Source organism: Microtus ochrogaster, chromosome X (genome assembly GCF_000317375.1).
Source record: "Microtus ochrogaster isolate Prairie Vole_2 chromosome X, MicOch1.0, whole genome shotgun sequence".
Lineage (NCBI taxonomy): Eukaryota > Metazoa > Chordata > Mammalia > Rodentia > Cricetidae > Microtus > Microtus ochrogaster.
In genome coordinates this window covers 13,184,164-13,194,429 of record NC_022026.1, presented here as the reverse complement: position 1 = coordinate 13,194,429, position 10,266 = coordinate 13,184,164, and the positions used below count along the sequence as shown (strand labels likewise).

Sequence of the window (10,266 nt, the reverse complement as noted above, 5' to 3'; positions counted from 1 at the left end):
TCACCTTCTTATTTAGCTTCTTTAGGTTCACCAATTGTAGACTCCTTGACCCTTATTTATGGCTAGAAACCAATTATGAGTGAGTACATCCCATGTTCATCTTTTAGGGTCTGGGTTAGCTCACTCCGGATAGTCTTTTCTATTTCCATCCATTTGCATGCAAAATTCGAGAAGTCATTGTTTTTTTACCGCAGAGTAGTACTCTAATGTGTATATATTCCGAACTTTCTTCATCCATTCTTCCATTGTTTCCAGGTTCTGGCTATTACAAATAAAACTGCTATGAACATAGTTGAACAAATGCTTTTGTCATATGATAGGGCATCTCTTGGGTATATTCCCAAGAGTGGTATTGCTGGGTCTAGGGGTAGGTTGATCCCGAATTTCCTGAGAAACCCAAATACTGATTTCCAAAGTGGTTGCACAAGATTGCATTCCCATCAGCAATGGTTGAGGGTACCCCTTCCTCCGCAGCCTCTCCAGCAAAGGCTATCATTGGTGTTTTTGATTTTAGCCATTCTGACAGGTGTAAGATGGTATCTCAACATTGTTTTGATTTGCATTTCCCTGATCGCTCAGGAGGTTGAGCATGACCTTAAGTGTCTTTTGGCCATTTGAACTTCTGTTGAAAATTCTCTGTTCAGTTCAGTGCCCCAATTTTTTTTTACCTGTCTTGCTTCCTTGGCAGCTGGCTGGCTGGTGTCTCCCTGACTCTGCCCTTCTATATCTCTTCTTGGATTTCCCGCCTGGCTCGATCCTTCCTTGCCATAGGTCAAAGTACTTTTATTTATTAACAAATTAGAGCAATACACATTCACAGCATGCAGAAAGAGCATACCACAGTATTTCCCTCTTTCTGTCTAATCAAAAAGGAAGGTTTTTACTTTAACAGAGTAAAGTTACATAAAACAAAATAGCGAGCAAGTATCTGTTACAATATCCAGTATAATTGTATTTGGCAAAATTAAAGAAAATACTCAAACTAAAGCCATCAGGCTTGGTGGCAAACAACAAACATCTTTATTCTCTGAGCCATCTCACTGGCCCTAAAAGCTAAGGTTTTTATAGAGATTCTTCATTCATTTTCTCCCAAAACAGTCACTGAGAGTTACACCTATACTCCTAACACTCAGGATGCTGAAGATGGAGGATGATCATGAGTTGTCAGTCAACTGGACTGCTGGCAAAACTTTATCTTAAAAAGAAGCATGGAGTCAGTCATTGGTGGTGTGTGCCTTTAATCCCAGCACTTGGAGGCAGAGGCAGGAGGATCTCTATGAGTTCTGGGCTAGTCAGGTCTACAGAGTGAGTTCCAGGACACTCAGGGCAGCACAGAGAAACCCTGTCTAAAAACAAAAGCAAAATCACACCCCCCCCAAATCATTGTGGAAGAAAGAAAGGGAAAAATCAAAAGAAAGAAATAGGCAAGATACATTCTCCTTTTCCATGCAAAAATTTTCATGCCAGGAAATATTGAAACAAGCATGATGTGAAACAAAGATTTTAAACCAATCTTATTTTCTCCAACTGATCCTGTTAAGGAGTCATTAAATTATTCGAGAAGATTAGGTGCACGGTTAATTGGATTTGTATTAAGGCAGATTAGGAAACTACTCTTCCTTATATATGAGACCCTGTCTCATAAATAAATAAAAAGATTCCCTATTTTCTAGATTCTGGAGTAAAATCTTTTGTTTCATCCCCATTACTGATAAGTTATTTCTTAAAAATTTAATTAAATACCCCCCTCTGTGTGTGTATGTGTGAGCAAAGCAGAGGTGAAAGAACAACTTTGGGCATTGGGAGTCAGTTCTCCTCTGCCACTGTGTAGGTCCAGGGCTCAAACTCAGTTTGTCAGCAAGGGCCTTTACCCGCTGAGTCATCTATGGCCCCTGATATTGGTAGTGTGTTCTCTCTGTCTCACTCTTCCCTTCTTATTAGAGCTTTGATTACTTTATTAATTTTTTTGAAAAATATGTAAAACTGTAACTAAATTTTCTCTCTAACAATTTCAGACATGTTTGTAATGCATTGCTGTTTCTCCCATCCTTACCTTTGCTTACGTTTTTTCAAAGAACTAATTCTTTTTCTGTGGCGTTCAGCCATCCCAGTCATCAAGAAATCTCTAAAGCATCTACTTCCTTCATGTTTGATTCTCCTCCGTTCTTCTTTGCATAGTTAACATTGCGTTTCAATTGCATTATGCATTCCATCAGCCGTTCCTGCCCTTGGCTATGTCTTAGCAGGCACTCCATCACTGGAATGCACTTTTCTTGGCCTTGCTTCTGATTGGTGACAACATCTTGCTGGTGTCTTTTATCCACATACTAACCAGATTTAACCTTGCTTAGTTTCTGAGATCAAAGGAGATGGAACATATTCCATGTGTTGTGTCTGTAGACTTTGCTTTTATACTTAAAAAGTGATCTTCATTTCTTCATTTTTTTTGTTATGTAGCTCAGCTGACCTTCAACTCCTTAGGCATCCTTAGCTATTCTAAAATTTATGACCGTCCTCCTGCCTCATACTCTTTAGGACTAGGATTATAAGTTTGACCCACCACAGCAGGCTCAAAAATTTTATTTTTATCAAGATTACTTTAAATAATAATTGAACAAAAAACTTAACTTGTAATCTTTACTTAAATCCTGCATCAGCTTCTGCCCAGTGCTATTGACCAAGCCCTTTAAGTAGTTTTGGCTCTGGGGATCCTATTGATTGGGGGCAGCGCCTCCTTAGGAAGTTCTGCCTCAGCTTTGATCTTGGTTTTGCCAGTTTCCTATCTGCATGACCTTAGGCAAAGGACATTACATTCCTGGTTTTATGTCTTCTCTCCTTTGTAAAATAAGATGATCTCCATTAATAGAGTGCTGTAAAGATAAATAAAATGTCTTTAATGCTACTTAGTCCCAAATAAATATTAGGAATATTTTAATACAATAAAAGTTAAAATAAATATTATATGGGAAATATTTATGAAACTGTATTGTGATAGAATTACAAGACTGTAGGAAAAGATGTGTGTGTATTCACACATACACATTCATAAAAAGAATGAAAATACATAATACATAATTGTTACTCAGAATGATGCTTAACTTTGGATAATGGAAAATCACCATGATTTATTTATGTTTTGGTATTTTTAATTTTTAGGGTTGTTCTGTAAAAAAGTCATAACTTGCAAAAATATTTTAAAAGAATATTAATGTGTGATGACATACTCTTACGTGGCCATGTGCAGTCCTCCAAGCTTCAGAAAGGGTTTAAAGCAGTGTATGATATAGGAAAAAAATGGAACACAAAGCAAAATGAAGAAAAGGAGACAATGCATGCTGGAAAGATACTATGCAATGATACTGCTAAGCATTTATAGCCAGATGTGGTGGTGCACACCTGTAATCTTCAGCACTTGGGTGGTTGAAACAGGAGGATCAGGAGTTCAAGGCTAGCTTGGGATACATGGCAAAACTCTATCTCATAAATAGAAATATGAGTGTTTTTCTGTTTTATTTTAAATAGAAGACTGTCCTAGGATAGCCCATGGTTGTGAGTTAATAGGTAAGATTAACTTTGTAGAAGGAAGGCAGCATTTTCTAATACAATCTAATAATATTAAAACAATAAAGAAAACAGAAGCATTTTACAGACATTTTCAGCAAGTTGAAGATTATGATGATTTTATTGTTGGCACAGTAGGCACCCCCAAGAAAGGCACTGTTGGTATTATGTTCTTTTGTTTGTGTGATAATCTGCCAGTTACAAATACACTATAGTTTGCTTTGGTTTCACTTAACCTGTTTTGAATAAATTGAGTGAAGACTCTGACTTCCATAAATAAAGCCAAATTGAGAGTGATACTCTTGCCCTGCCTGGCTCAGCCATTAACTCTTTGGACTGCTCCTCTCTTGGGATTTGAGAAGTCTGAACAAGAAGGTTAAACTTTGACCTTCTGATGTTTAGTGATGCTTTCACTTACTTAAAAAGGTACATTTCCTTGATCTTTCCACTTGGAGTCTTTACAATATGTCAGCTGTCCTATGGTATCAAATGGCCACCATGGCGTTGTGTGGTATTAACATTATCTCAACATCTTTTCCGCAGAGAGACCTCTGTCCCCTAAAGCTGTCAAAGGATTTGACGCCGCTCCACTTACCAAGAATTACTACACTGTGGTGAGTGTTCGGAGGGCAAAATTGCTTTCACTCAACTTGGAGATATTTCACTTGTCAAACCACTGATAATTTTAAGGTGACACAAAAGGAATATGGGATAAGTTGCTTTGTAAGGTTCCCCGGCCATTTGCGTTGCAATGCTATTCATATACTTGCGGCAGTCTTACAGGTGGCTGGAGGTTTCATATCTACTGTACTGGTAAGCCAAACAGCTGACATGCTTCCGAGCAAGGCCTACTGACCGTGGTGGAAGAGAATATGGTTATTATGTAGGCACTATGCTGAAATCCAGTGACATAGCCTAACCGTGTAGTTACAAGAAGGAATGTCCCCAGGTTTCTAAGATGGAATGCGGTTTAAGTGATTGTGGTCTGTGATTTTACTTGAGAGTCAATCAACCCACAACAGCTGCTGGAGTATTATTAATTCTAGCTTGTGACGAGAGCCTGAAAGGAAGACTGCCTTTTGACACAGAAAGACGGATGAAACAGCTCTGACTTGAGCACAGCTATGTCAAACTGTATTAGCTATAAATAGGGTATGTGTAATACTCAAAATAAGCTCCGGTTTGAAGAAAGAAATTGCATCACTCTCCTTAATCTGTTCTCTACTTTCCTTCATTTCCTTTCCAGACTTGGCCTAGTCACTAATGAAAAGGTCAAGTCGTCATTACCTCTAAGTTGCCTTGCCTGGTAGCCCTGTGGTCTCTCCCACCCTCTACTGAAATACAGCTTCAGTTTTTACCCAGTGTTCTCCGTGAAGGTGCACTGCATGCTCATTTGATTTTGTGCATGGATACGGAGTTTTGAATCATCTCTGTGCAGGTATATGAGTGTCATTGGCTTCCAGTGAAATACAGATGTTCCATACTGGTGATATGTACAGTCGGTGATATGAAAAATCAAGAAGGAACGTCATAGGTGCCGTGGCCAACAACTAGAAAGGAACTTTTTGTTAATGATTTCCTCTTGTTTCTAGTTATAAAGGCATGATTCAGCAAAGCTAGTCTCTCAGCTCCCTTCAGTCCCCATCAGTTCTTTCAAATGACCTTCTATTGCCTTCATTTTTAAGGAAAGGATGGAGGCAAATGGCTGTTGAAATTGTGTCGTGGCTTTTCTCAGTGGCTCTGCAGCATCCCGGCATTCCGCTGTGCCTTTCACTGTCTTCTGCCTGCAACAGTTCAGAATGTTGACGGGATAGGTTGAGATAGCTCAGTGGTACAGTGTTGTCTAGTATGCACTGACTGCATGGACTGCAGCTTGCATAACCTATCCACTATTGAAAGGCATATATATTGTTTCGAGCTTTAGTTGTTATAAACAATTCTGCAGGCAGTACCTTAGTCTAGAATTTGATAAAGATCTGCATGATAGATTCCTGGAATTTTTGGGCTCGAAAGATATATATGCTTTTAAATTTCTGATATTTCAAATCTCAGATTTAGTAAAGAAAAGAGAAGGTCTTGGGTGTTGACCAAGGTTTCTGTCCTGACTGGTCCTGCAGTCGTTCAGTCCCAAAGAAACACACAGAGGCCTACATTAATTAGAAACTGATTGGTCTATTGGCTCACTCTTTTATTAACTCATAACTTATATTAGCCCCTAATTTTTGACTGTGGTAGCCACATGGCTTGGTACCTTGCATCAGTGAGGCATTCTCACCTTGCTTCCTCTGTGTCTGGCTTCCTCTGTGACGGCTGCAGACTGAGTCTTTTCCCAGAATTCTCCTGTTCTGGTCACCCCACCTTTACTTCCTGCCTGGCTACTGGCCAATCAGCATTTTATTAAAATAATACAACTGACAAATCTTTACAAAGTACAAGACCATTGTCCCACAGCACTTGGGCAACTCATACTGGCCTGAAGGGAAAACATGTAGAGCTTTTGTGTTAGTATTACATAAATAATTTTTATTATTTATTTATTTTGTTGGTTTTTTTAAGTTGTATTTCCTGCAGCTCAGATTAGCCTTAAACTTGCTATATAGTCAAGGATAAACTTGAATGTCTAATCCTCCTGCCTCTGATTTGCATGCCCAGTTTGTTTGCTTCTTTTGGGGATAGTCTCACCTTGGTGGCCAAGCTGGCCTGAAACTCAGCACATAACCCAAACTGTCCTTAGATGTATAATCTTCTAGCTTCTGCTTTCCAAGTGAAAGGATTACAGGAGTATATTACTATGTCTGGCTTATTATTGTTTTATTACTGAGTACAGATACATTGTATGTATTACAGCTAGATATGGTTATAAAAAGATTCTTGTTGGTTAGTTATTTTTTCATTCAAAATAATTTGGAGTTGAGTACTTAGGAAAAAAAATTGTGGCAATGAATTCAAAGTATGTTATCTGATTATCCTCTATGGATATCTGAGACAAATAAAAAAAAATACTACCCCATTCAGAAAACTAGAAAATCATTATTCCACAAGAAAGATGTCCCCATCTAATCTTACATCAACTCTCCCCGCTCAGCACTGTTAATAAAATTAATACATATTCTTTACTAAATGTAGTGTCTTGGTTTTATGCTATTAAAAATAAATCATATAAATAACAATGAAACGATATAGAAAAAAGTATAAAGAAAAAAATGAGTACCATTAATTTAAAATGATCTCTATTCATATCTAACTTTTCTGAGAAGTATATGTGTATAGATACACATATATCCATATATATATATATGGGTACATATTTTAACATAAATATAAGATCTATGTATTCTTCATTATTCTCCTTCGTGGAAAGTTTTCTTTTTTAAATATTTATTTATTTACTTATTATGTATACAATATTCTGTCTGCGTGTATGCATGCAGGCCAGAAGAGGGCACCACACTTCATTACAGATGGTTGTGAGCTACCATGTGGTTGGTGGGAATTGAACTCAGGACCTTTGGAAGAGCAGGCAATGCTCTTAACTGCTGAGCCATCTCTCCAGCCCGAAAGTTTTCTATATACGCATTCCAGCTGTATTTATCTCTCACTCAAACTTAAGGTCGTTCATACAGTGAGTCCTCACTAATACTAACTCCCTTTACCTTGGTGCTGTGTGTTAGTCACATTTTCCAGAGAAATGGGAAGGAGAGAGAAGGAAGGGAAAAGTGAAAAGAGAGAGATACTCAACACACGAGAGAAAGAGTGAGCAAAGGATCTTAGTTTTACTTCGTTTTAGTTTTGTGTTTTGAGACAGGATATCACTCTGTCACCCTGTCTGGCCTGAAACTTGATCATGCTGGCCTCCTGAGTGCCGGGATTACAGACATGCAGAACCTCACCTGACTTGGTGTTCTAACAAGTGTTTGTTTATTGCCTTTCATTGCCCATTATAAGGTTCTGTTGTAAGTGAGGTGGGGATAAAACGTAAAGAACAGGAGTAGGGAAGGACTGGATGCATCTTAAATGTTAGGCTTAAAGTCATGTGGCTTTTGCTTTTGACACCCACCGTCCCCTTGGGAGTATAGGACAAACATGGGAGCATCAGCTGAGAATATGATGCAGAACTGGAAAGCACAAGAAGATGACAATTCAAAATGTGGCCAAGAATCTTTTGTAGCCAAAAGCAGGTGGGAAGTTTGTTCGAACTAAAGGTATTGGGGGGCCCAAAGTGACTTGCTACATAAATCTCTGCTCATGAATATGGGCATGTAGTGTTTTAATCAACTCTCTGACCTCTTCTTCATTTTTCCCCTTCAACACCAAGGTGGATTGGGTGATCGTTGGAACTAAAATTTGAGGATCACTGAGGAAAGGTTGAAGGGAGGAGGTAGGGTTCAAGGCAGGGCTTTGAAGAGGGTCAGAACGTAGCTCTACGCAAAGAAGATCTGAAAGGGAATGTAGGCGTGGCATCTGTATGAGGAAATGTGTCCATGCAACAGGGGCATGCCTGCCACTCGTCATGAGGGACCCACCTTATGGTTCTTCCCCCACTGCAGTTGGAGGATGTGGTCCGTCATGGAGGCGGCTCGTGTTCCACTCAATCAGGAACCGGAGAGAGATGATTGGCGCTGTTCTGCCCTTTCTCCTTTCTGATTCAGTCAGGGACTCCACCTTCTGGAATGTATCACCTGCATTCAGGGCACGTATTCCCTCAGCTAAGCCTCTCTGGAAACACCACAGACATGCCCGGAAAAATGACTCCCAGGTGTTTTTAAATTCAGTAAAATTAATAGTGATGATTACCAATTACGATGGTTAAATGACATGGTTTGCAGGACTGGCACGCACAAAGACAGGCGAGACAATGGCTGTAACATGGCAAACCAAAACTCCAGCGACAGCTCTTGTGACCTTTGCTGTGGCCTTCCACTGGCTACCTCATTTTTCCTCACTCATCTCTCTACCCACTTCCACCCTGAATTTTCTCGCCCGTTTGGGAGCTTACTACCCCTTTCCAAATTTGTGTGTGTGTATGTGTGTGCATGCCTGCGTGCGTGTTTGTGTGGCATGTTTATGTGTGTTTATGATGTGTGTGGGGGCATATGTGGAGGTCAGAAGGTAGTTTTGTGGAGTCAGTTCTCCCCTTCCACTTTCTTCTTTAAGACTGTCATGCATGCATATAATGTGTTCTGATTTACCTCTCAGTCCCTTCTCTCCAATTCCTCCCTATCTGCCCTCCCAACTTTTGTGTGGTCTTTTATAAACACACCGATTTCATGTACTGCTACTTGGATTCACATGGACATAGGACAATCTCCTGGAGCATGAGTAACCTCTCAGGACCCACAACGCTGAAAGAAAATGGACTCCATTTCTTTCAACACCTGCCTCGAGCGCTGGAATTAAAGAGGAACCCCGCCATGCCCCGCCTCACCCACTTCCTATTCCACAGGATAAGACTTGACACAGGTCTCTATGGAGTCTTTTCTCCGTATTTCTCACTAGTTTTCACCCTCTTTCTTCCTGTCTTACGCCTCCACTAATCTTTTCCACCCGAAAGCTGGAGGTTGCGGAAGTGATGGGATTATATGAGCTGGTAAGTCTATGGCGTGGTGGGTGCTGAATGAATATTGGAAGCCAGTGACTTGGGGGTGTGAGATCAGTCGGTGCTCTTGCAGGTAGGTAGACAGTTTTACTGGCATAAAGTCAGATATGACATGAATGCAGAAACATAATGTCCTTTTTGCTCTCAAAAGATATTTCCAGCATGCTATCATTTTTTTTTACAAACACCAGAATTACCACAGACTTCTACAATGTAGTTTTGCTTTGATGTAAGGTTTTCTGAGGTCACTATAGCCTTCCTTCATAGAGCATACTTCAATTATCAGACATTGTTTAGATATTTAGCTTCTTAAAACAATTTCTTCGTACTTTCTGTTATTTTTGTTTTTAAAAGAAGGTATGGCTGTGCCTCAAGATGGCCCAAAATTTACCATATAGTCTAGGATGACAATGAACTTGTGACCCCTCCAGTACTGGAATTGCAGGTGCCACCACACCTGGCAATTTCCTCATACTTACATGGCTGTTTCCTCTTAGTTCCAAAGCTGTATTTACTCCAAAGCCTTTGCAGCAAGTGTAGGGCATTTATTTTATGGGAAAATAATAGTCTAGGGTAGAGATACAAGATTGCCACTTCTTTTTCCGTGGCTTCATTCCATGTGTTCTGTGCTGAAGTCAGGGAAAAGTTAGTTCAGCAAATGGAGGCTCAAAGTCCTCATGGAGACGGAAGCAGGGAGGCACAGGCAGTGTTTGAACACAACATAGCCTGTCTTGGCAAGTTTGAAGGGATTTCATCCTAATCCAATTGTATTGCTCTCAAACTGGTTGGTCTGCCAGGCCCCTGCCTTCTGACTCACCACTGAGGCCTTCTGTTAGGGAGCACATAGCCTTCTCTGTCTGCGTCCCTCCTTGCCCTTTCATATTAGACACCCTGTGCCCCGAGAAAGAACCAGCCTCCATTCATGGGCTGCTCCCTGGAGCTGGAAGACAGCGAGAAATGCCTGAGTGAGTTTGGGAAAGGCTCTCAAGCATCCTGGGGGAGCAAGGCAGCCACTGAAACCGCTGCAAGGGCAGTTCTGTGTCGCGGAGCGCCCATCTCACATGCTTTGAGAGAAGATAATGTGATGAGAAAATGTATTTTCCCTTTGG

The 10,266-nt window shown here is 40.3% G+C and overlaps 1 protein-coding gene across 1 annotated transcript in view; it reads left to right on the top strand.

The window, feature by feature from the left end:
* The window catches only part of Arhgef6 (Rac/Cdc42 guanine nucleotide exchange factor 6), a 122,749-nt gene that overhangs the window by 47,625 nt on the left and 64,858 nt on the right, over positions 1-10,266 (top strand). The window contains 1 exon segment of the mRNA XM_013350503.2: positions 4,105-4,175. Coding sequence (XP_013205957.2) covers positions 4,105-4,175 — 71 coding nt within the window.